Raw genomic sequence first — 27,915 nt, forward strand, 5'->3', positions numbered from 1 at the left:
TCTCCTTGCTCCCGCTGCCTCTCAGGGAAAACTCCTTCCAAACTGCTTCTGTTGTTAGGATCCTCTCAGACCAGCAACCGAGCTCCAGCTCGAGGCAGAGCACGTCTCCCCCCTCGCGGACCGTCGACAGTCCCTTCAGCAATCATCTCTATCTTCCACCCAGCTCCCCTGCCAGCGTGACTCATTTATATTTAAGGGTTGGCTTAGCCTCATGCTAGGCCAACTACTCAGAGATTGGCTAAACTCCCTAAGTATGCAGAACAACCCTCCTAGCCTCCACCCTCCAGTTTCCAGAATGTTCTCCAACTTTCCAGAACCAGGGGGAGGCACCAGAGAGTTGTCTGTATCAGTCATCCAGCCCTGACCTAAAGTAAACCCATGACCCAATTAAAGATTCACAGGTTTAAGCATGTGTGAAAATGTACATTTTCCTGTACTGACAATAGAAGCACACTAGAGGGCGCTACACTACTAGCATTAGTAAGTAGTTAGGAAGGTATACAAACCTCCGTTCATTCCAATGAGCTTTATTGTTGACAAACAATATGTACAGTATATGTGTTGGACCTCTTAGAGAGATTACTGCTTTCCCCTAAAAAGCAATGGTCCCATATGTAAAAGCACTGTGTAAATTGTTGGTGCTATATAAATGCCTGTCATAGATAAATATGATGTTGCACCCCTTTTGTTTTGATGCACCTGGAATGCATGTAGTTCATTTAAGCAGGGTTCAACTGGGCTTAAATAAGGCTGGGATAAGCAATTTCTGCTTTAATCACTTGCTCACCCAAGCACGGCAATGTACCCGTAAGCAGCCCAGATAACACATGATCGCTGTGCAGTCATATGTCATATTGTAAGCAATAGTCATGAATGGAATCCATTCATTACATAATTGTTTACTACTGTGTGTGATCTGTGATTGGTCACCAGTGACCACATGATACCTGGGCCAATCACAGCACCCAGTACCATGTGATAGCTGTAGGCCAATCACAGCATCACAATAGTAAACAATGGGGGTTATTTACTAAAGGAAACACCACTTTGCACTGCAAGTGCACTTGGAAGTAACATTGCTGTAGATCCGAGGGGTACATGCAAGGGAAATAAAAACCAGCATTTTAGCTTGCACATGATTGGATGATAAAATCAGCAGAGCTTCCACTCATTTCAGATCTACCCCTTAGATTTAGAGTGACTGCACTTTCATTGCACTTTCAAATGCATTTGCAGTGCAAAGTGGATTTGCCTTTCGTAAATAACCCCCAATATGTCACGAATAGGGATGAGCCGAACACCCCCCGTTCGGTTCGCACCAGTACATGCGAACAGGCAAAAAATTTGTTTGAACACGCAAACACCATTAAAAGTCTATGGGACACGAACATGAATAATCAAAAGTGCTAATTTTAAAGGCTTATATGCATGGTATTGTCATAAAAAGTGTTTGGGGACCTGGGTCCTGCCCTAGGGGACATGTATCAAGGCAAAAAAAGTTTTAAAAACTGCGTTTTTATCGGGAGCAGTGATTTTAATAATGCTTAAAATGAAACAATAAAAGTGTAATATTCCTTTAAATTTCATGCCTGGGGGTGTCTATAGTATGCCTGTAAAGGGGCACATGTTTCCCATGTTTAGAACAGTCTGACAGCAAAATGAAATTTCTAAAGGAAAAAAGGTAATTTAAAACTACTCGTGGCTACAATGAATTGTCGGTCCGCTATACACATAAAAGTTCATTGATAAAAACGGCACGGAGATTTCCCCACAGCAAAATAAAAAAAAAATTAGCAGGGGTCCCTCGAAATTCCATACCAGGCCCGAAGGGGCCTGGTATGGATTTTAAGGGGAACCCAGCACCAACATTTAACAAAAAATGGCATGGGGCCCCCCCAAAAATCCATACCAGACCCTTATCCGAGCACTCAACCTAGGAGGCCGCAGGAAAAGGGGGGGCGAGAGAGTGTCCCCCCTGAACCGTACCGGGCCACAAGCCCTCAATATTGTGAGGGTGCTTTGAGGTAGCCCCTCAAAGCACCTTGTCCCCATGTTGATGGGGAGAAGGGCCTCATCCCCACAACCCTTGCCCGGTGTTTGTGGGGGTCTGCGGGTGGGAGGCTTATCGGAATCTGGAAGCCCCCTTTAACAAGGAGACCCCCAGATTCCGGCCCCCCCCGTGTGAATTGGTAATGGGGTACAAATGTACCCCTACCATTTCACCAAAAAAGTGACAAAAAGTTAAAAAACACAAAAGATGGTTTTTGACGAGTCCTTTATTAATTTCTTCTTCTTTCCGCTTCTTATTTCATCTTCTTTCTTCTGGTCTTCCTTCGGTGTTGTTCTTGTTCTTCCTCTTCTCTTCTCGTACTGCATCTTGCTCTGGCTTCTTCTCCGCTCCGTCTGCACGATCCGCCTCTGGGGGAGTCTTCAGCCCTGTGACGCTTTGATTCTTCTGACACTTCTTAACCCCCCTGGCGGTATTCCCGAGTCTGGCTCGGGGTGGAAGTTTTATACCAAATGCGGTAACCCCCGAGCCAGACTCGGGACCGCATCGCTGGATCCAGGAGGACGTTTACTTACCTTCTCCCTTGGATCCAGCGATGTCCCCTCGCTGTATGAGCGGCTCATCCTCCGCTCGATTTATCACAGAGCCGATCTCCGTTCCCTGCGAGCGTTGCGACGCACGGGGACAGAGATCGGCGCCAAATTCAAAAAGTGAAACACACACATTACATACAGTATAATGTAATCTTACAGATTACATTATACTGTATGTAATAATTTCACATCTCCTTTGTCCCTAGTGGTCTGCCCAGTGTCCTGCGTGCAGTTTTATAATATAAAAACTGTTCTTTATGCCTGGAAACTGGAGATTGTCCATAGCAACCAAAACTGTCCCTTTACATCAAAAATGATTTTAGACCAGCTAGAAAACAGCGATAATAAATTGGAATCACTCGCAGAATTGAGCGATAGCGATTTGTGGGGAGATCCGTCATCAAATACTGAAAAGTAATGACAGTGACAATTCTGCAACTGAGCAAATTTCAGTGTTTTTATTTATTATATTATAATTTATGATTTTATTTTTCAAACTTTATCATACCCGGGATGTTTGCTAGACTCTGGTTTGGACAGATTTAAGTGAGTTATTGCTAAGAATTACAGGACTACAATATAAAACGCAAAATTTTCATGCAAAATAATTGTACGGCTTTTAGCACCTAAAATCCGAAATAATCATACCGCCAGGGAGGTTAAATAATGGAGGGCAGGGCAAAAAAAGTGATGTTATTTCTTAATTTTCCCAAAAATTGTGACCAAAGATGCTATGCCTTTTACTAAATACCTTGGACTGTCTACTTTCCAAAAAGCGGTAATTTAGGGGATAATTGTACTGTGCTCGCGTTTTGGGACCTCAAGAAATTACTGTAGATATGCCGTCAGTGCATGAGGATTGATAGTTTGTAGACTTTAAAACTTTCATACAGACTATATAAATATACAATGATTTGGGTTATTTTTACCAAAGAAATGCAGCAAAATATATTTTGGCTTAAATTTATGAAGAAAGTGTTTTTGTTTACAAAATTTTATAACAGAAACTAAGAAAAACATGTTTTTTTTTTTTCAAAATTTTTGGTATTTTTTTGTTTGCATAGCAAATAGTGATAGTGATTAAATAACACTAAAAGTTCTATTTGTGAAAAAAAATTATATAAATTGCATTTGGGTACAGTGTTGCATGACCAAGCAATTGCTAGTTAAAGTAGCACAGTGATAAATAGAAAAAAATGCTCTGGACAGAAAGGGAAAGTTAGGATACCCCCAATTGGGACTTGGGGTATCCTAACTTTCTCTATATATCCAGGGATGTGGCAAACTCACTTGTTTTTCTGGTATGGCAAAAACATTTATCTATGGTCATAAAGGGGGTCAAGTGGTTAAAGTGATTGTAAAGGCAGGAGGTTGTTTTATCTTAATGCATTCTATGCAATACGAGAAAAAGCCTTCTGTGTTCTTGGTCCACGTCACTATAAACTGATTGGCTTATGGCTGCTCAGGAAAGAGAACCATGGCATAGAGTCTGAAATTAAAGTTGCTGCTAATAGCAACTAGTCAAATCCCTGACTTCCTTTGACAGATGAAAGCCCATTGTTTTATTGTGAGCAACAATGCTATTTTTGATCCTGTGTATTTACAGCTTAATCCATGCACATTCCCCCATGTTTTATCCCTTTAAATATGCTTCATGTACAAAAAAAAATGTATTGATGTTCCAGAAATATAGTGTGCTCCTTACTTCCTCCTTACATGAGAACACATTTGTATATTTGGTTGTAAATGCCAAAACATCTGGTGTCAGCCCTGCCTACTTAATTTCTGATACATTACAAAGAACACAGACCTCTCTTCATCTCTGCCCCTCCTCTTCCCCGTAACTCCTCCTTCTGCACAGGCAGAACACAGAAACTTATCAGCTTTCAAGATTTCTGACAAAATCAACAGGTGATTTTTGCATTTATTGAACAGTTATAACAATAAAAAGTTGCAGTTGTATATATATCAGTCCTAAAGAGAGCAAATAGGGGAGAATTTTTGTTAAGGTTTAGATACATTTTAAATCAACCCCTTTGATTGTAAAAAAAAGTTTTTGTAACTGTAGGATAAATCGAGACATAAAACAAAAATATTTATATGATTTTCAACAAGACATACATTTGTTACCAATTATAACAAACTGAACATTATCTTACAACACATGCTATTATTATAATACAAATTTTTAATAAATATAAATAAAAGTTGTTAGTTAATGTGAGAACAATTCTTGAAGGTCACCTGTAAGACCTGGAGTATGGGAACTGTCATTGCGTTGTGGTTGTTATAGGTGCAGGTTGTATCACTCCCTTGTACAGTGATGGTGAACCTTGACACCCAGGATGTTTTGGAACTACATTTCCCATGATGCTCATCTACACTGCAGGGTGCATGAGCATCATGGGAAATGTAGTTTGAAAACATTTGGAGTGCCAATGTTCACCATCATTGCCCTAGTAAGTCCTGGATCTGTATGGAGGGCAGAGAAACTGATACTTCATAGTTCAATAATAGCATGATTGTTTCAAGCAGTAACTCACAATTAGTAAGCCTTAAAAGCTTAGATTTTGTGTTACTTTAAAGTCATTGTAAACTTTATTTATTTATTTTAAATAGCAAACATGTTATACTTACTTGCTCCGTGCAATGGTTTTTGCACAAGGCAGCCCAGATCCTCCTCCTCTGGCGTCTCTCGCCAGCATGCTTGGCTCCTCCTCTTTTCCATGTGCAACCATAGGAAGCCACTTCTAATGATGGCACACATGCACTTTCGCTCCCAAGCAGGGCTGTGTGCATCTATTGACAAACACGATGTGGCTCGCCCCACCCCCTGCTCCCTTGTTACTAGATTTGATTGACAGCAACAGGAGCCAATGGCTCCAGCTGCTCTCACTGAGTCCAGTGAAGAGGGAGAGAGAGAGAACAACACTGCTGCTCTCAGGGACATCGCTGGTTCGATAATCAGGCTCAGGTTACTATTTAAGGGGCCCACCTCCCTCCTTAAAAGCACAGGAACGAAAGTGACCCTCAGCAAGAGCAAAATAGCAGCAAAGGCATCCAGTGTGTACCCAATTCACCCAACTATACAAAAAAGTGTCAACCACTCCAACCTATAACTGGTCTTTGCAGGAAGGAGCACATGGATGGGCAATACACATTACAAAACAAACAAAAGATTTCCCAGCACACCTACCAGCTGGCCTGCAAAACAACCAAATTGGTCCTGTTTAACAGTTTACGTTAAAAATAGAAAGTTTTGTTTGCACACATTTGCAAATATATGCCTAAGCAGCAGTGCCCACGCCAAGGGACCTCTGTATATAATGTGGTCCTAACTCTAAATTTATAGAGCCTCCAATGTAGGAGCACATTTAAAAATGGATAGCTTATAGTCGCTGGGCAAATTTAGAGTTAGGACCGCAGTATATACAGGGGACCCTTGGTGTGGGCACTGTGGCTTACACATATGTATTCAAATGTGTGCAAACAAAACCCTCCGTTTTTATCCTAAACTGTTAGACAGGACCAAAGTAAAGTATTCAGGGGGGACGGGAGTGGGATCTGCAAATAAAAGGTTTTTACCTTAATACAGAGAATGCATTATGGTAAAATACCTCCTTTAACCCTTACAACCCTTACAGCCTTTACAACAAGGCCCAAACAAAGTATCTAAAGTAACATAAAACCTGGAGTTAGGCTTTGCTAATAAAGTCAGCAGTGACAGCTCTGATATTTCTACCCTTATATTATGCTATTAGCATGACAGTCTGTTTTAGGATCCATATCCATATTTCTTAGGAAAGTGAGCAGCAATGGAAATATGAAACATTTTAACAGAAGTGTATTTGTTGAATGTGTATGGGGGGGGTTGACTAAATATGTGCAAGTGGAACGTGTCATCCTTGTTAAAATATATAGCACAAAAGATAATAGGATTTTAAATACCCCTCCAGTGAACACACACATACATTCATGTATGGAAACATACAATATTTTATTTCTGACAATAAAATATCTAAAAACTCATATCAAATGTATCATATCATTTGATATGAATTTTTAGACATTTTATTGTCAGAAATAAAATTTTGTATGTTTCTATATATGAATGTATCTGTGTGTTCACTGGAGGGGTATTTAATGTCCTACCATTTACTCTTTTGTGGGAAATATGAAACAGTACAGTTTATCTTTTTGACTAAGGGGCTTCTTTAAAAAGATTGCTAATTTCAACTGATTTACCTACTAAATCACATCCTTTGCTGCAAATGTGATGTAGAGATTAGAAGTCTGATTTACTAAAAGCCAAAATTCAGGTTGGAACATTTGTAGTGGCTGTAGTGAAAATGTTCAAAAATGGGACAATTTGCCTTGCTCTGAAAGCTATTGCTTTAAGTGTATGGATCAAGAGTGATCTAGCTGTCTTTTTCCATCTCTCTACCACCAACCTTGACAGGCTATGCCATCTGTTCTTGTTGTGTGGTGTGCTACACTAAGAGTCTATTTCAGTGGTCTGCGAACTGCAGCCGATGGGCCGGGTGTGGCACTTTTCTGGCCACATTTCTGGCCTTTTCTAGCCCTTGGGGCACTGTTCCTCCCATTGATACAAGGCACTATTCTTCCCATTGACACCAACGATAAAGCACCAATCCTTTCACTGACACCAACACGGACATAATACCTGTCAGAGACACCAACAATGGGGCATTATTCCCCCCCAACACCAACAATGGGGCAATATTCCCCCTCCTACAGACCACAGGTGCAATGTATTTTTTTTTCTACCACTAGCCACTCTGAAGCATTGTCTACTCACACCGATGCTGGGGCATGTTCTACTCCCACTGGCCACAGCACAGCCCCCCCTAAAGTCTAAAGGACACTGAACTGGCCCATTGTTTACAAAGTATGAAGACCCCTGCTCTATTCATAAAGAAATGGTATGGCCTTACTGCATCGATAAGACAGCTAAATCAAAAATAAAATAAAAAACAGAGATATTTATAAAGCATAGAAATGTGCTTTACAAAAGTGAATCGCACTTTGCTTTTTTAGAGAGAATCATGACATTCAGCAGTCTCCTCTCTGCAGCCTGCAAATGATAAATGGCCTGACAAATGTAAGTGCTGAAAACCTTGCAGTGTATAGCTAGAACAGATAGTTATATAAATTGACCCATTAGTCTAGCAAGTAGACTGGGGTAGGAGGGTTGCACAACATTACAGTTGGCATAAGGGGCAAAATGTATAAATGTACCCCAGTAGCCCAGCCTGTGTTGACTTTACAGTTTGAATCAAGCTCAGTGTAGTAAAAAAACTAAACCTGAATGATTCTCTAAAGTAAACTCAGGTCAGACTGAAAATGTGTTCTAATAAACCAGACTTCTAATCCCTAGTACACATTTGCAGTAGAAGATATAGGATTATTGTTTCACATTAGCAAAGTCATTCTTGCTTCCAAAGTTTTATTTTGACATATTTTGCAAATGCTTTTCCAAACAGTGTCAGGATGCCTTTAAATCTTGTCCTAATACTTGCTCCGGAGAAAGAATGCATTAAACTGAATGAGCTAATGTTTGGGTCACAATGTGCAGAGTGACTCTTTTACTGATACATAGACCAGTGCAGACAAGTTCTTAACACAAGGGCCGGTAATGCTAGAGCACCTGGAGCCTGTGCATGTGGAATCCTAAACTATTTGGTTGTTAATAAAGAGCATGGGTTCACTGAGGCAGCATAAAATGTGGTCCTTTGGCAAATCACCTCCTCGCCGTGCATTGGAAGTCTTGGAACTAACATTCAGAGAACTGAGAGCCCTAGAAAAAAAGAGTTCTATTAATGATTTGCTAAAGGGAATACTGTTTTCTCCAAGTTAAATGAAGATGCATACACCTAAATGGCCTAGTTGGTTGAAGAGAAATGCCACGTTGTACTGAAGCTTGTGAAGCACATTGCTTACTCACTTTAATAAATAGACACTGAAAGCAGTAACACAATGTAGAAATGCAAGAAGTCCAACAGATGGCGTTCAATTAAAAATGCATTTGCTGAAGTTAATTGCTATTGCAGAAAACATTATTTTAGTACAGTAATTGCACACCCCGCTACTAAACAATCAAAACACTAAGATTAACAACTCTTCTTTTAGTAAGTCTTTATGATTTACATGACGCATTTAGATACATTATATCCAGTGTTATTGAATGTTCCCACTACTGGCGACTCTAGCGAGTACAACACCAATGCTTTCAAGCAGGTTGTCCGATAGGTGTCACGCTGTGTTATTTCTATTGTCAGTAGCTTCATCCCTCCAGGGCATTGCTTTGTCACAATTTTCCATATTCAGCTTGCCATCCAGAGTGTAAACGTAAAAAGAAAACATGGAAGGGTAGTGGAAGGTCCTATACCCATAGACAACGTTAATGCCAACCCTAAAGCAGCAGAAATCAGTACACTTCTTTGATCTCGAATAATCTTCTTCACAATTTCGCAGAACTGAAATATAAAGTGAAACATATGAATCAGCCAGCAGAAATGTCATGTTGGCATACGTAAAGGGGAAAAATATATCACATTAATCATGAAAGGGCACACAGAGGATAAAGTGATGGGCTGGGAAAATAGACTGTCTAATTATTATTAAGAATGTTGCATAAATATACCCATTTTTATGCACCAATTGTGTATTTTTACAAAGCCTCGGGGCTAGTACAATCTTGGGAAACAATAGCGATTGGCAGTGAAGATCCAACCTGAATAATTAATACTGCTTCTGAGATTAATTGGCCAGGTTACAGAATGTCCATAGATATAGTTATACAGTTGTCTTCACATCTAATCATAATTGGATATGCTCTATTTGCACCTAAGTTGGATTAATATACATGTATTTTGAAACAGCTGTAATCATTAAAAAGCCATTTTATTTTTCAGGAAATTACCAAAGCAGTAGCTTCTGTTTCTCACCTCAGTGAACCTAAGAAATATCAGTAATTATTAATAATTAAATCTGGCATGAATTATTACCTAATATACTCTTAGCAACAAACTCTAGCTGTTTTAAATTGAAAAGTACTTTATATGACAATTTATTGTCAGTTTTCCAAGTGGTTGCCACACTTTGATAGTAGCAGATTAGCATTATGTATGCCACAATTTTATTGACGAAAATTTCACCCACACAAGCATCAGTGGAAACATAAAAAAATGGGGGTGATTTACTAAAACTGGAAAGTGCAGAATCTGGTGCAGCTCTGCATAGAAACCAATCAGATTCCATTTTTTTTTTAAAGCCTAATTGAACAAGCTAAAGTTAGAAGCTGATTGGCTACCATGCACAGCTGCACCAGATTTTGCACTTTCCAGTTATAGAATCAACCCCTATGTGTAAATAAAAATCTGATGTTTAGTCTCAATATTATTCAGTATAAGAATTATGGACTACAACTGTCCAATAGAACCTAAAACTCAGTAATAACGATACTTTTCTTTAATTTAAATTATTTAAACTACATTTTGATTTAAAGGCTTTTCATACAGACAATGAGGCAGCCATGCCAACACAGACAAAATACAGGGACATGTAAAAGAGCATCTACAGGTACTTTAAAGGTAGATACATTGGGCAATGAAGGACAGGAATCCCATCCACAGTCAGTTAAATATGCAAGAAGGCACTTCACTCCAGTCCTAACTTTTAATGTAATACAAGCAGAGAGAGAGCTAAAAAAATAAAAAAATAAAAGAATGGCAGTGGAAAAGAGGCATAACAAAAAAAGAGAAAAAGACCAAGAAAAGACGGAGCTAAAGGGGAGATGTAGAAGTTGCCCCTGCAATTAATTCCGTGTTGTCAAGATAAGGAAAAATATTACTTGGGGACGAAAGATCTAATCTTCAATTGTCAAAATAGTTTCATATTAAATTACAATACTTAATGGCAACCTCGTACATTTTACTGTGTGTAAAACAAAATTAACCATGTTTCCTAAATTTTATTTAAATAGATTTTATTGAACCTGTGCTGTTCATGTGAAGTCATCCAATTTAAATAACATAACCCCCTTTACTTCATAGGAAGCAGATCCTCCATGTATGTATGATACCACTCCATGTATTACTTACTCGTGCTGAGTAACAAGATTCAAATATTTACAAGATTAAATATAATTTTTTTTTTTTACAAAACTTTAACAGCTAGCTATAAGTATACAGTACTTCTAAAAAAAAAAAAAAAAATCTTCAGATACTTGTAATTATCTATTTTCACACACTGTTTAATTAATCATTTCCTTAACTTTTGAACAGCTGAGAGGTTCTTACTTTCATCCGCCAGTATTACGACTGAAAACATAGACGCAATAAAAAAGGAGTGGAGGAATGCATATGTAAAAATTTATTGCATGGATCAAGGAAGTAACACTTTCATAGACTTTTAAAAGACAGTCCAGACACAACTTCATGTCTACTGTTACTACAGGAACTGTTTAATTAATAGGAGGGTTAAAGGTTATTAGCAATAAACCTGAATTGTTCCAGAGGAAGCTGTAATACCTTACCCATTTACAATAGGCCACTTTGTAGTCTGCACCTCTACACATTTTATGTGTAAATAAAGGGGAGTAATTGCAGTGTGTTACATTTATATTACTCAGCCACAGACAAAAAAAAAAACCCTTCCAGAAACCAGACACAGTTAGGACAAATACATTTTAGTGCAGGCTGGCTGAGAATGATATTGGATTTCTTATAAACTGTTCGATAAGATCTTACCATTTATTAGGCTAAATGTCTTGCGTATTTGTACCTTCTGCTTTTAAAGGTGTGCAGTCACAAGTTAAATACCTACAGGTTAACCTATACTTACCAATTACATTTAGAAAACATATTATAACAAAATGTCATTCCTTAGTATCTTATGTTTTACTACCTTCTAACTATTTCTAGTATTTAGTATTGCTATAAACCTGGGTTCAACAGAACAAGAAAGTACACCAGGCACAAGAGCAGAGTTATAATAACTATGAGGCACAGTTTACCTTATCGGTCTGAAAGCTCACAGGCAAGCCATATCTGCAATAGGTCACAAAGTGCTCGCAGTTATCCCACAGCAGGCTGTATGGCGTGGCCCCCAGTAACTTTTCAGCCCTTTGGGCCACTTCCTCGTTACAGAGTGGTTTTGTCTTGAAGCTGCTGTCCATGTGATTAACTATTATGGTTCCACCATAGGCAAAGTCCTGCACAGTGTCCACCCTGATACTGGCCACCTTAGCCAAGACCCCCAGGATCAGCCTTTTGTTAGTCACCACTTTGTCAATCAGACACTTGTCGCCTGAAAGGGCAGGAAGGATATCTGGCATTAGATGGGCAACCTTGTTATTCCCCAAATAAATCCCAAAGTGTACAAACAGCGTCCTGGGAACCTCTAATAAGTCTCCTCTCTTCAGTTCACAAACAGAAGAACATCTTCCTTTACTCTTCTTCTTAGCCAGGCTAAACTTCTTAAAGTTGGCAAAGATAAAAAATTTCTCAAAAAAGAGGACCATCAGTCCTACGAGTAGAGACCTCATGATGATCACCTTGAGGATTCCAAGACAAGGCTTAGCTGCAGTGATTTCCCTCATGCTAATGTGTGTTTTTTGTTAAACACGTGGGAGAGAATCATCAAAGATTAAAGTCAGCAAGCATTGGCTGAAAGTGATGTGGGAGTCCTCTGGAAGTCCCTCTTCATTCCATTGTAATAGAACCTTTATATACAAGATACAGCACTTAGAGCAGTTATTTAGCACTATTCAGTTTACAAGGTGTTTCTGAAAATGAATCCACATTCTTTAAAAAAAAAAAAATGCTATATATTAATCGTAGGATGATATTGATGTGTTTTCCTTCAAAAATTAGTTTTGGGTTGAGAAGGGTAGTTTTTTTCTGCATATTTGTGGTAATATACCTGATGCTTCCCCTATGTGTGTGTTATCACAGCGAGGGGAAAAAAAAACAAAGCATAAAAATATTCCATTAACTTGGATTACAAATAATGTTGGGAATTATTTTGTGCATCCGGTTAATTTTAGAATTGGGGAAATAGCATATAGGTAACAATCTGTATAAATGTATTCATTTATTGTAAGTCATTTTTATTCCATTTTCAATTAAATTTTATGAATTTATGTTTTTCATGGATGTATTTACTAAATAAATGAAACAATTTCATGAATGCGACTAAAACTGTTTAAAAATATTCAGTCACAAGCAAAATAAATTTATTTGTAGACTGTTGAAGGTAGATGTTTTATTATTTTGGTGAACTTTTGACTGTCAACTCCATATCTACTACATGAATTGTGTACAGCTCTTATTGTAAGATAACACCTATCCTGAAAATCTGGCAAAACAGGTGTTGCTTGCTTTATTGGTATTTATATGGACTGCAGGGTTTATTTACTAAAACTGGAGAGTGCAAAATCTGGTGCAGCTCTGCATGGTAGTCAATCAGCTTAAAACTTCAGCTTGTTCAATTAAGCTTTGTTAAAAAAAAAATGGTTGGTTTTTATGCAGAGCTGCACCAGATTTTGCACTCCCCAATTTTAGTAAATCAACCCCAAAGTGTTATTTTGCAATACTTTGACAATTAGTTCCTCCAGTACCGCTCAAGCTGTTCAACTTACTTTGGAGACACTATCCTAATATTACAGTTTCCATATTTACTAATAAAAGATTTGTTTCTAAATAGTTATAGCCAGAAACTTGGCTTGTGTATTGTGTACTGTGTATGTTTTCTTTGTGCTTTTATTCTCAATAAACCTATTCTGAATTATAAAAAAAATATATATTTTAATAGCCAGAAAGCTATGACTATGTTCCCCTTGACTAGCATCTGATCTCAAAAGAAAGAGGAGCATATTTATAAAGGAGTAAGTCTAGGTTCACACTGCAGGTGTCTTTGAAATCCTGCGACTTCACTTGAAATCGTACAATTTCAAAGCTGCGTGTCAGTGACATCTGACAACTTCATGCACAGATATACGTCTACGCAAGTCGCACCTGAAATCGCCAAATGTAATGCAGAGACGACTTTTTCAAAGACAGAGTCACACCGATTTGAACAGTTCCAATGCCAACAATAGGGTGCAACTTGTCATGCGATTTGACCTGTCAAAGCGCATGACAAGTCGCATCGGTGTGACCAGGGGCTAAATGTGACATTGACCAAACACTTACAGGTGGTTTAGAAACACGTGCACCAAGAAGACCTGCAATGATTATTTGGTGAATGCCACATTCACTGCTTTAAAATATGCCTCTTAGTAATTAATAGTCAAGGACAGGCACAGTTTTCTATGATTTCTGGATGACACATTGCTACATAGATTTAAAACATTCAACATTGTTTATTCCACCGGTGAATTACTGAACTATAATCACTACCATATAAATTTAAGAGGATGATGTAAAATTAGAGTTGCAGAGGAGGCAAAAATGCAGAAATCTATATTGCTAAACCTATTCATATTGTTATTGCTGAGTAATCGGCAGTGGAAAATCAATACTGTTCTGTGTCTGAAAACTACAAGAGTTTATTTAACATGACATCACGCAGGCTAAACTTACTATTACCTTCTGCCAAACTTGATGTTGCTTATCTGATCATTAAATGAATGCTAGTGCAAGCATTCTTTTACAGAGGACAGCATTTCTTTGCAGCAAACATGTACTTTTAATAAAGATACTAATTCCCCATCTGAATGTGAAAGTTTTTCCCAGGAAACTAAGACTGAGCAGACGCACTGTTAAGCCTCGTACACACGATAATAATAGCAGATGAATGACCGTCCATTTTTTTAAATTTTTTTTTTACATGCTGGTCGTATATCGAAATCCAATAGGTTAGTACTGCAATTACCAACTTTAGAAAGGAACTTGGTACTTTATCCCACACTCTGTACCTTACTCTTGGTCCATGGGGCCACCAAATATATTAAGGGGCCAATAACAAGACAAAGGGAGGCAGAGGTAGACAAAACCCCAATGCTTGTCTATATGCTAGTCCAGTGTTTCTCAACTCCAGTCCTCAAGGCACCTCAACAGGTCATGTTCTCAGGATTTCCCTCAGATGAAACATCTGTGGTAATTACTAAGGCAGTGAAACTGATCAAATCACCTGTGCAAAATAATGGAGAGCCTGAAAATATGACCTGTTGGGGTGCCTTGAGGACTGGAGTTGAGAAACACTGTGTTAGTCTACCAAATAGAATGCCCATCATTTTGAGGCACCTTCTTACTGGCACTACACCCGAAATCTCTATACAGTCAGTATCTGCTGACACAATTCCATGCCTGGACACATCAGGATCAAAACTGCCACATTTAAGGGCACATTAACACCAAATGTGTGGGGCTGTGTCTGGTAGTGTTGTCCAATGCAGCCCCAGCACATAGACAAGGCAATTTAACTTATAGTCTGGTTCACACTAGATGCATTGTGAATTCCAAGTGAATTCGCTGCAAATCTGCACTGCATCTAAATGGCAAACTGACTGTGGAGTGTATGTTATGTTTCATAGTTTTATAGTTTCATATTAGGTAAGGTTGTATAAAGACAGTTGTCCATCCAGTTCCACCTGTGTAGGTGCTTGTGTGTCAGTGTCTATAATTATTTTCCATATCCCTGTATGTTGTGTTCTTTGAGATGCACATCCAAGAGTCTCTTAAAAAATATCAATACAAATATCAATACTTCCCGTAGCCACCACCAATTGTGGAAAAGAGTTCCACGTCCTAATTGCCCTGACAGTAAAAAACCCCCTCTGAGGTTTAAGATTAAACCACATCTCCTCCAATCTTATTGTGTGGTCCCGTGTCCTCTTACACTCCTTGAGACTGAACATTTTGTTTCCTATGTTGGGATTGCCATTGAGGTATTTGTAAATTGCTATCAGATCTCCTCTCAAGCATCTCTTCTCCAGTGAGAATACATTTAATGTTTGCAGTTGTTCCTCGTAATTGAGGTCCTCCAGTCCTCTTATTAGTTTTGTTGCCCTTCTTTGGACTCTCTCCAGTTCCAGCACATCCTTCCTGAGGATTGGTGACCATAAATGGACCGAAAATTCCAGATGTGGCCTAACCAGGCTTTGGGGTAGGATTATAATTTTATCTCTGGAGTATATCCTTGTTTTATGCATGCTAATATTCTGCCGGCTTCGGTAGCTGCAGCTTGACATTGCATACTATTGCACGGTCTTCCACTAGGACCACCAGATCTTTCTCCATCCTTGATTCCCCCAGTAGTTCTCCCCTTAGTGAGTAGTTTGCATTTATGGTTTTTGCCCCAAGTGCATTACCTTACATGTTTCCACATTAAACCTCATTGCCATGTATTTGCCTACTCCATTATTTTGTTCAGGTCTTTCTGTAAAATGTACCGTATTTATCGGCGTATAACACACGCCGGTGTATAACACACGCCGGCGTATAACACACGCTGGCGTATAACACGCACCCCAATTTAAGAGGCAAGTTTCAGGAAAAAAAACTTAAAAAAAAAAAAAAAAAAAAACCATGGTAGAGATACCCTCCTTTTCATACAAAATAAAATAAAAATAAGGACTTATTATTGATATGTCCCCCCTAAGGAGATGAGCGCCCTTACCTTGCCCTCTTGTTGTCTATGGCACTGCATAGCACCAGCACCCTCTGCATGGGGTCAGCACTGTAGAAGCTCTGGCTATCAGGATGCCATAGATGAAAGAGTTCAGGAGACTTGAATGCCGGCATCCATCGGGTTAATCAGGAAGCCGGTCTCAGAGGTATACCCTACTACTTTAGCCAGACTGCATCTCCACTACATGCTTGTTATCCTCCAGTGGGCTGGCAGGGGCTGAAGGGAGCAAGGAGTGCTTTACTGGGCTGAGTGTGCAGCAGGCATCCCGGAGCGATCAGTACTGGCTCCTTCCCCTCACGCTGTAAAGCCTGCACACTCCCGCTGCATTCTTGTCCATAGCTCCGCCGATATCCTGTAGAGGTTACAGAGCCGGCGCTTCTATAATAAACCATGTGTCCTCTATGAAGAGGGCAGAGGCTAGGAGTTTCCCCCGTTCCATATCCAGGAACTCACTGTGATCAGGACATCGCTGGTCGCAGGGGAGTGAGCGGAGAGCTGAGCGGCTTGTTGATTTGCGGTGGCACTCGTCCCCCTCTTTGCACCCCGAGGTACACTATCGGCGTATAACACGCACCCGCGATTTTCCCCCTATTTTCAGGGGAAAAAAGTGCGTGTTATACGCCGATAAATACGGTATATATCCTGATGTGACGTTATTGCCCTGCTTAATTTTGTGTCATCTGCAAAAACTGAGATTGAGCTATTTATCCCATCCTCCATATCATTTATAAGTAAATTGAATAGAATTGGTCCCAAGACAGAACCCTGGGGCACCCCACTTACCACTCCAGACCAGTCTGAGTATGTGTTATTTATCACCACCCTTTGGACACGCCCCTGTAACCAGTTTTTTACCCAAGAACAAATCTTATGGTCCATGCCTGCAGACCTTTCGTAAGCCCATGCTGATAACTACTTATGATATTTTTTTCTTCAGTAAATTTCTGGATATAGCCCCTTATCTTCCCCTCCAATCATTTACCAACTATTGATGTTGGGCTGACAGGCCTGTAGTTTCAAGGGATTTGTCTCTGTCCTTTTTTGAATATTGGTACCACATTGTTTTTTCTCCAATCAGCTGGTACAATTCCTGTCAGTGTGCTGTCCACAAAGATTAGGAACAATGGTCTGGCTATAACCTGACTGAGTTCTCTGAGGACTCAAGGGTATAAGCCATCTGGTCCTAGTGATTTATTTGTATTAAGTTTATAAAGTCTTTCCTTCACTCCGGCCTCTGTTAGCCAGAAGGGTATGTCCTGTGATGTGTCACTAACAGTACTGTCGCGGTCGGTATACCTTTTTGCGTAAAAACTGAGGAGAAGAAGGCATTTAGTAGAGTTGCCTTCTCTGTCTCTTCCATATACATCCTTGTCTTTTATGTGGGCAATGTGCTCTGATCTTGCCTTTTTACTGTTAATGTATCTAAATGACACACCGCAATGAATTTGAAAAACGCAACGCAATTTGCAGAATTGGATTGCATGGGTGTGAACATGTGACCTGATTCTGGTGTCGATCAAAAAAAAATTACTGTGCAAATCACATGCGATGTCTGGCATTGCTCTAGTGTGAACTGGACCTATGTCCTATTGTTTCAGTTCACACCAACATGCTGCATTGGTGTGCACTGGAAAAGGCAGGACAAAACACTTTTACACAGGGAATTGTGTTATGACATACAACACCGCATTGCAATGCAATGCACAAAGTTAAACAAAATGTCAATTTAAAGTTTAACAAAAATGCAAACTATGTGATGCATTGTAACAACGCATCCCATTGCCCCTTCATAGTGCACAACAGCTAGCATGCTTTATACAGAGCATTACATGTGCCCTCTGGTGTGAATGGGCACTAATGACTGTAAATTAAGTACCAGTCTGTAACATCCGGACTTAAAGTAAATATGCTACTTTTTCTAGTGATTTGCTACAAACTACTTTATAGGTAAACTGTTGAGTATTTAAGTGCGCTGGTTACACTACAGGTAAATAATTTGTCACTTATAAAGACAAATAGGGGTTGATTTACTAAAGGCACTTAGACTGCGCACTTTGCAAGTGCAGTTGGTCCAGAAAATAGGTAAAGCTTCACCTTGCAAAGAGTACCCAATCACGTGCAAGGAAAATAAAAAAACAGCATTTTTGCTTGCACGTGATTGGATGATGGAAGTCAGCAGAGATTCTGCTCATTTACTAAGCTTTGGAGCAACTGCTCTTGCAGAGTGCAACTGTACTTTGCAATGTGCACAGTCTTTTTGCCTTTAGTAAATCAACCACATAATGACAATGGTCTATTGTAGACCTGCAAACTGTATAGCACAAAACCTGCTCAGTAACTTTACTCAGCAGAAAAGTTAGACCTGATTTAAAAAAAAAAAAGAAAAGAGAAACCTTTTTCTTTGCGCCTTATATATTTCGTTAATACGACTAGTTGTTCATTTCCTAGTATGTTTGGAGATTACACTTCTTTAAGTCTGTTAAAAAAAAAGTAACCCATTAAAAATGTAGCAATCCATTTAAGTGCATTTGATACAGGCTAATCCATTATGTAAATGAATAAACCCCAGGAACAAAGCTCACAAAAGGGCAGCTCTGTCTTGTCAACAAAGCGCCTTATTCGGTAGCTAATAGCATCAGCATCCAAGCAAATGCACAACTAACCCACAGGGCTTCAACTTCCCAGACAGCTTACAAGTAATGATAGATGGGAAGACACATTCATCTTACCTGAAAAATGACTGAGCTATTGAGATTCGGAGAAAAGAAAAACTTGACCCTTTATCTAGCTGTATACAGACAGCTTTTCCTTTAGAGCCTGCCAGTACACTGTCATCAGCCATTAGCTGGGCCTTTTTGTCCCAACTTAACAAGTCACCACAAAAGATTATCTTATAGCGCCTACTTGGCAAGAATCCATCCTCAGCCAATAAAAGTGAAGTAGCAAATGCGTACACCTTTTACATGGACCTGTGCTTTGTGAAGTGACATATTTATGGCTCCATTTCCTGACATCCCACCTTATTCCTTGCTGGCATCTGTCAGCTGCATTACTTTGGAAATAAAACTCTATGCCAGCAGTTTTCCTTTCAATCTGCCTATCATACAGATACAAATGCTACAATAATACGAAAAAAGAAATTGTTGTGTTTTAATTTTCTAATCCATCTGATAAAACTCTTTATGATAACTCTGAAAGAGATTTTATGAACACAACTTAGGCCTCATGCACATTGGGTGTTTAACCCCAGAGCATGAGAATCTGACGTTTAGGTGGAGGTGGAAGGTACAGACACACTGATCTGCTGGCAGTCTGTCAAACTCTAAGGTCGGGCTCACACATATGCAAATTGGATGTGGGTTTCCCTGCATCCAATTTGCATGACAGGCGAGTGTGACCAGCTCTCAATGGAGCCGGTTCATAGTCCAGGGGATGGCTGCGGAGCGCATTGTAAAAGGGTCCTGTGCGTGTTTGGGTACAGTTCAGGTGTGAATTCAGGCAAAAATTTGAACCTCACTTGCACCTTAAACGGTGAACAGACATCGGACCCCAGGTACAAACCTGCAACCACTCATTTGGGAACCCGGCCTAAGAGAGACTGACAGTGGCTGCACATGGACAGGGCTGGAGGGTGCACCAAGCGGTACTTGCATTAAGTGCAGTACAGGGGCGTTGCTAGGTCTACAAAAGATCAGGGGCTAGAGCCCATAGCAGTGCAGTAAAGAAAGTCATACGCTTGGGTGGGCATACACATTTATTTACAGTAATATACGAGCGGTGTGTGTGTATATATATCCGGAGAGCCCCCCACTTACATCAGGGTCCCCAGAGAGCCCCCCCTTACATCAGGGTCCCCGGAGGCCTCCTCCTTACATCAGAGTCGCCAGAGAACCTCCCCCTTGCATCAGAGTCCCCAGAGAGCTTCCCACTTACATCAGGGTTCCCAGAGAGCCCTCCTTACATTAGGGTCCCCAGAGAGCCTCCCCCTTAAATTAGGGTCCCTAGAGAGCCTCCCCCTAAAATGAGCCCCAATTAGCCCCAAAAGCCACCCCCTAGTGGTGCCACTGCTGCAGTATGCGCCCACTAACAAATGCCCGTAATGGATCGCTGGGCACATACTACTGCAAACCCAAGTGTGGCATCTCTAGACCAGAATCACTAAGGTCACACCAAATGACACAGGATTCCACTATTTACGGTATCCTCAGTCACTATAGCTGCACAAATCTTGCAGGACTTCAGTATCTAATAGGATTTCCATCCTCCCCAAGATGGCTGCATGAAGCTCATAGAAATGGCACGGTGCTGCCTTCAGGTTGGAGGAGATACTGCAGCCTACACCCGCCTACAAGTGGGCTACACATTATTGTCATTCCCAGCCTCCATTACCAGCTCCTGCCACTTATCCTGGCCTGGCATTGCCACCATTACTAGACTATGCCACCTCTACTAGTCTGCCAACTCTGTTGTCCTGCCACTTTTACCAATGGCAGCCCCAGCCACCTCTGCTGGCCTGCCAACATTTCCAGCTTTTGTCACTTCTCCTGGCCTGCCTCTGTTGCCATTACCAGCTTTTGCCACCTCTTCTGGCCTGTCACCATTATCAGCTCTTGCTGTCTCTGCTGGACTGACGCCATGACCAGATCCTGCATCCTCTGCTGGACTGACACTATTACCAGCACTTGCAGCCTCTGCTGGCTTGCCTCCATTTCCAGCTCTTGCCACCCTTCCTGGCCTGCCACTGTCACCATTGCCAGCTTTTGCCAACTCTGCTGGTCTTCCACCCCTCTTGGCCTGCCACCAACACCAGCTCCTTTCACATCAGCTGTCCTGCTGCTGCCACCAACACCAGCTCCTATTACATCAGCTGGCCTGCTACTGCCACCAACACCAGCTCCTCTCACATCAACTAGCCTGCTGCTGCCACCATTACCAGTTTCGACCACCTCTGCTGGCCTGCTGCCATTACAGATCCTGCTGCCCTGCCACCATTACCCTCTCCTGCCACCTCTGCTGGCATGCCACCAATACCAGTTTCTGCAACCTCTTCTGTCCTTTTCCAATGCTCCAGCACTGTAAAGGTGTTCCACAAAATGATTGGACCTCAGCTGCACAATTTGAAGTGATGGCTGCAGTGTAATTAATGCTCTGTGTCCAATACTCCAGCACTGTAAAGGTGTTCCACAAAATGATTTGACCTCAGCTGCAAAATTTGAAATGGTGGCTGCAGTATAATTAATGCTTTGTGTCTCCCAAAAAAATTCTGTGAATGTACAATATTTGTTGGTATTATGACTCTAATTTGTATATTCAGGTAAAAACCTGCCTTGCCCCCTCTGAAATTGTGGCTTGCTAAAACTGATTTCATACAATACATTGACTGTACAATATTTCTTCCTGGTTTCTGTAAAATAATGTTAATATATATTCAAATTATATTATCTGTTGCTAAAACCTGACCTCTCTCTCTCTCTCTCTCTCTCTCTCTCTCTCTCTCTCTCTCTCTCTCTCTCTCTCTCTCTCTCTGTAATTGTTAAATCTATGCAACCAGGCCAAGCTCAGATGTATCAAGGAAAGAAATTGTTGCCAGGCCCAAGGCCTTTGCCTATATTGCGAAAGAGCATTTCCTTAACCAATGTCCTCAATGTCTGATGTGGTGTAAGATGCTCCAAGGGGCATACATTTCTGCAAATTCTCCCACTCTTACCATTCATCTCTGGGACAGAGGTTGGTCAGTTACAGTTCCAGTCTTCATTTATTCTGAGCTTGTAGCAATTTTATTGAGGAACCCCAAGCCCTAAATCCCGGGATCATGTTGGAACCTATGTGAAAACCTCCCTGCATGTTGGCCATTGATTTCCCTTTACTTTTCAGTAGGCTCACACAACAACAAACTATGCCCCTTGAGATGTCCTTTGGATTGTTACAACAGGAAACTCTTACATTTTGGTTTTGCCACAGGTTACCACCTCCATCACTCTGGGCCATCCTTGGCTGCTTGATGCTAGGATGCTGCTCTGCCATTCCTAGTTACTTCCCAATACCACCAGCCTATGCCATGCCTCAATATATTTCACACAATGAACGACAATACTTCAGCTGGAAATCCACCTCCCCGACTGGCTGGTAGAGCTGGCTTTTTCTTTGTTAAGAAAATGTTCCACCAACATGTTCCAGATGTTGAAGGTACATAAGGAATGGAAGAACATTTTCAACATCTGGAATGAGCATTATGAATATTTCACAATGCTCCTGCAGTCTTCCAACACCTAGATAATTAAGTCTTTAGACCCCCCTCTATGTGCACGTGGTGATGTATCTTGACAATATTACAAGGCAGAGATGCCATTAAGAGCCCTTTCACACTGCCAGCATGGGGGCGTCAGCGGTAAAGCACTGCTAGTGGCTGAATAAAGGGTTAAATGGGTTAAAAGGGTTAAAAGCATGAGCAAAGCCGAGGCACTTTGAAGGCTCTTCGCCAATGCAGGGGCACTTTAGGAGCAGTGTAAACACTGCTCCTAAAGCACCTCAAAGAAGTTACTTACAGGACTTTTTTTTTACATCCTGCCAGCGCAGTACCCAAGTGTGAAAGCACTCCGGCTTTCAAACTGTGATTGCAGATGAGGCTTTTTTCAGGCACTAAAAAATGGCTCCAGTGTGAAAGGGGTCTTAAGCAGCAAGAAGTACTATTTCATTATCTGGTACATTGTCTCCAAGGACAGCCTCCAATCGGTACTTGGCAAGGTGTGAGCCACCTGAAGGCAGCACAATGGATCCTAGGGCCCACCAACTTTTAGGACTTATGCACACAGACATAAAAAGAATGCATTTCAAAGCATTGTTTATTTACAAATCTGGATACAGGTGTATTATTTTCAATGTTGACATGTGTGACAATGTGGCGTAAACATGCATCACATTCAGATCTGTAAGCAAAATAGGAAAGTTTAAATAAGAAATTTTGATCCGGGTACTACAAATGTAAGTGTGTATAAAAGCATGTATGGGTGTATAAATAGATGAAAAAAGTGCATTATTGTATTGAAAAAAGCAGGAGGAAATAAAACTACATTTTACACATTTAAAAAAACATATCTAAAGGCAAGCATTTGTATTTTTACATAACATATACAAACAATTCACATTTTTTTTAGTTGATCGTAGGCATATAAAGACATCCATTATAAATATCATCAGATCTGTCACAAACTTAACTCGCCCATTCTAATGGCTCCAATGGCGTTTCATCTACTGTATCTACCATAGTCCCATCCGAATCCCTTTCAGAGTCATCTTATTTTGACATTGATGATTTGGATATGTCAGACAATGATGAGATGACATCTAGAATGCTTACACAGTATCTAGCTTTACCCTTTCCCATTGTTCATTCAACACTGAAACCCAAGTCCATTTTTTCCTTATGCAATCAAAGGGTTCTTAGATTGAAAGCTTTTATAGAGTTGTCTATACAGACCTACTAAAACTATGTAACTCCACCTCCATCTCCAAATCTAATAATCTTTCTCCTTCCGAAATCAAGGGACTTGACCAGCTCATCAATGCAGAAGACCTGGTGATAAAGTCAGCCGATAAAGGAGGCCGTATAGTACTCCAAAATAGGTCTGATTATCTGAAGGAATCCTATAGACTCCTTCTTGCAAAATAATTTTTATCAAATCCCATATTTTTATCATTTGCTAAAGATTCATAAGAATCTTGAGCACCCTCCAGGCAGACCAATTGTGGCAGCAATGGACAGTGTCACTACTGGGTTTATCCTGTATATAGATCAGTTTCTGTAACCAATAGTCCTACAATTGCAGTCATTTATTCGTGATGGAACACATCTTTTAGAACTTCTGTCACCCTATTTATGGGAATCTTCTTACGTTTGGCTTTCACTTGACCTCTGTTCCCTGTACACCTCTATGCCCCACACCTTTGGACTCATGGCATTGGAGCAATTTTTATCTAGGGATCCTTTGATTAATATGCATCAGGCAAAGTTCATTGTAGAAGCTGCAGAATTTTGCCTGATGCATAATTATTTCACTTTTGGTGGAGAATTTTATCAGCAAATACAAGGTACAGCTATGGGGGTGAATTTTGCACCCTCGTATGCAAACCTTGCCATGGGTTTCTGGGAAACCAACTACATTTATCAGAATAACCCCTTTGCAACCCTCTTTGGGGGATACATTGATGATGTGATCATTATTTGGGATGGTGCCCCTGATAACATCACCCCCTTTGCAAACATTGTAACGATAACCCTTATGAGTTATCATTCACATCAGTCACCAATTCAGACACTATGGATCTGGAGTTGGGACATGAGGGCCAAACTATTATTTAAAAAAATTACAGCGGGCAACTCTTATTTACATTTAAAGAGTTGCCATTATCCAAAATGGATCACCAATATCCCAAAAGGTCAATTCTGTCATCTTCGACAGAATTGTACCAAAGACTCTGATTACATTGAACTTCGTTCAACCCTAAAAACTAAGTTCCAGGATAAAAAGTACCCTGAAACTTTGGTTGAAGAAGCTTTCAAACACTATCTTCATGGGAAACCTGCCAAAAGAAATCAATTACAGAAAGACTGCTTGAGTAGATTCATAACCACCTTCCACAATTAATATAAAAATATGGAACGAATACTGCAGAAGCATTGCAGTATCGTACAGCAGGATCCTCATCTAAAAACAATACTTCCAGCTCACCCCAAAGTTACGTACCATAGGGCCCCCAACTTCAAAAATAAGATCGCTCCCAGCAGACTCAAACCCATTGTAGCTTCATCATCTGTGCTGATATTGGTACCCCTGATAGGCAAGTACCAATGCCGAAAGGCACTATGTAAAACATGCAAATTTGTCCAACATGAACAAAAGTCCTTCACCACCAAGGGTAAGACATATATGTTGAAAGAATTCTTCAACTGTTCCTCAGATTTTGTCGTCTATGGCCTAAGTTGCCCATGTGGCCTGATTTATGTAGGCAGGACAATTAGGGCGCTGAGGCAAAGATTTGGTGAGCATAGAACATACATTGAGGGGGGCACTGACCCCCACAGTGTTCCCAGACACTTTGCCATGGCACGCCAAGGGTCCACCGAAGGCCTTAAGGTTTGGGTCATCGAACAGATCCCTAAGTCTGTCCCTGTGGCGGAAAGATTCAAGAAGCTTTGCACCCGAGAGACTTACTGGATCTATACTTTGGACACACTCTTGGCAGGGGGGATCAATGAGTGTATTGAGATTGCTACTATCCTGTAAAGTTTTTATCCCCATTTTTAATATATGTTTTTTCCTCCCCTTCCTTTTTTCTGCGTTTTTTATCCCAAATTAATTGTATACATTTATATCTGCAGGTGGGTTCTGTCTTGTTCCTGATTTTCATGGGGGAGGCGGGTTGTAAGTATGGTCCTTAGTTTAATCACACTAGTTAAAAGTACTATGAGGATCATGACAACATACTGTTTTTAGTGTGTAATGTGTGTACATATATATATATATATATGTATATACTTTTTTTCATGTCTTTCATGCACATTTAGAATTTATTATACAACTATTGATTATCCCGAGAGGTTATGTATACATATTTTGTGTGACTGTCACTATTTAATTTTATATTTTTTATCCATGGCCATTGTTCGTTTTTTTCCCCTTTTGTAAGAAAATTATCTTTCCATTTTTTCATTTTTTAACTTTTGTTTTTATTCATGTATATCCATTGTGATTATTGTTTGCATTAATTTGTATAGTATTCTTATATTATTGCCGGATTCATGCTATTTTATTTCCCCTTATTTTGAGCCCAAATAGGTCTGCAATGATATTTCAAAAAAATCAGCATACTAAAATGTATCTTCCGGTCTCTCTGATTTTAAATTAGGTTTGTACAACGTTGTCTAAGAATTGGGCTAACATAGCCCGACCTTTGACAGCTCTGTCTTTCTTTGGCCACTCCCCCTTCACTAGTGTTTTTAGCACCCTGATCTTCATTCATCTCTAGCTTGATGAAGGAGTGCGGCTGTCACGTCACTGCAGCCCGTACGCACATGAAACGCGTTGCTCGCCAGTGATGTAATTTGTCCTCACCTTCCCACTACAGCGTTCCAGGCCTCGCTCTGAGCAAGCTTCCTCTCCACCGCGGCCGGCCTTACTATCAAGCTGTGTCTCCAACGTACAGCCAGGCGTCTAGTGAGCGCGTTGAGTTTGTGACAGATCTGATGATATTTATGATGGATGTCTTTATATGCCTACGATCAACTAAAAAAATGTGAGTTGCTTGTATATGTTATGTACAAATAAACTGGTCATATGTCTACACCCAGAGGCACCCCTCTCTTTGTGCTTTTGTCATAGAACCTTGGAACCTGGTTTTAGTTCCCCCTTGGAGGCAGCCCTGCTTGTGGAACTCACCTCATCATCTCTTCTTCCCTTATTGGATTTTAATAATAATCTTTTTATTATTAATGGACTCCAACTTTGGATTTAAACATTTATTGTATTTTAAATATAGTGTTGTAATTTCTTAATTTCTATTTGTTTGCAAAGAGGGTTTTTTTTCTCTTTATTTGCCAGACTATTGCACCTTTACTTGTATATTGAATCTATTATGCTCCAGTTCTTGGCTACCCTGCACTTACATTTCTTTGCACCTATGTGCCACATCTTGGATTTTGACCATCTTTAATTGTTGGACTAATAAAACTACCAGTACTTACATTTGTTGCTTCAACTGTACAATATTTCTGGCTTTTGTTTGTGAAATAAGAGACACATTTTTATTTCTTGATAAAACTACACAAGTTCTGCTGGTAAAGTAAAAAAAAAAAAAGCTGAAGCACATAAAAAAGACATTTACTGTATAGATATTCCTGTAGTAGAAATGATTGGAAATGGTTGAGAAGTCAGAACAATATCTTCTGAAGTAGCCCTAGAGCTGAAGCTATTTTTTTTAGCTTCTGGAGCAAGCTGGGGACTGATTGTTGACTGCTGGAACCATTCCATAGGAGGATCAGTATTTAATACAGGCAGTTCCTCAAGAATGACAGTATATTGATAATACAAGCCCTGGTGGAAATAAAGAGAACAGGGGACAAAAGATACTGGGAGCAGTCCTGCAAAAGTTCTAATTTAGTGGATAAACTGAATCAGCACAAAAAAAGAGAACACAGTTGCAGAAATACAGCCATTCATTTATCACTTCAAGCTCATGTGTCAAAGTGTAAAGATTAAAGCTCAGGTGTGTCTCTACATCATATAAACATGCAGGCCCGCCCTTGTACACTTATTATGCAATTGGATTAATTAGAACTTAGTCATTAAGATCATGCTCCAGTTCAGGTTATATATTGCCAGTACTTGTGGATGATTCCCAAAACACTAGAATAAAACTAACAAGCAATTACTGTATATTCATTGTCCTTTATTAAAACATTATGTTAAAATATACACATTGAGGCATAATTTAACTGTATGTTTAATAAAGAGTAAGGAAGGAGTAGAACCTTTGTTAAGTTTTTATTCCTGTCTGTGTCCTGTTTGCCCTTTCTGTTTGCCTTGGTGATCATTGCTGCTGAGACAGAAAGTGATGGGAAACCCTAAATCTTATGCCCCGTACACACGATCGGACATTCCG

General features: G+C 40.1%; 1 protein-coding gene across 2 annotated transcripts in view; it reads right to left on the bottom strand.

Moving 5' to 3' along the window:
• Window positions 1–8,530: 8,530 nt before the first annotated feature.
• The window catches only part of LOC143975089 (lecithin retinol acyltransferase-like), a 62,214-nt gene continuing 42,829 nt past the window's right edge, over window positions 8,531–27,915 (bottom strand). The window contains exons 1-2 of one of the 2 annotated variants that reach the window (XM_077477082.1): window positions 11,639–12,223; window positions 8,531–9,098 (exon numbers count right to left, since the gene is read on the bottom strand). In XM_077477082.1, coding sequence (XP_077333208.1) covers window positions 8,946–9,098; window positions 11,639–12,223 — 738 coding nt within the window. In that variant the 3' untranslated portion in view covers window positions 8,531–8,945. Of the gene's footprint in view, window positions 9,099–11,638; window positions 12,224–27,915 lie in introns of those variants that run through there. The other variant, XM_077477083.1, reaches the window with a different exon arrangement.

This window comes from Lithobates pipiens, unplaced genomic scaffold (genome assembly GCF_037356315.1).
Source record: "Lithobates pipiens isolate NorthernLeopardFrog02 unplaced genomic scaffold, aLitPip1_a1.2 Scaffold_13, whole genome shotgun sequence".
Classification (NCBI taxonomy): Eukaryota; Metazoa; Chordata; class Amphibia; order Anura; family Ranidae; genus Lithobates; species Lithobates pipiens.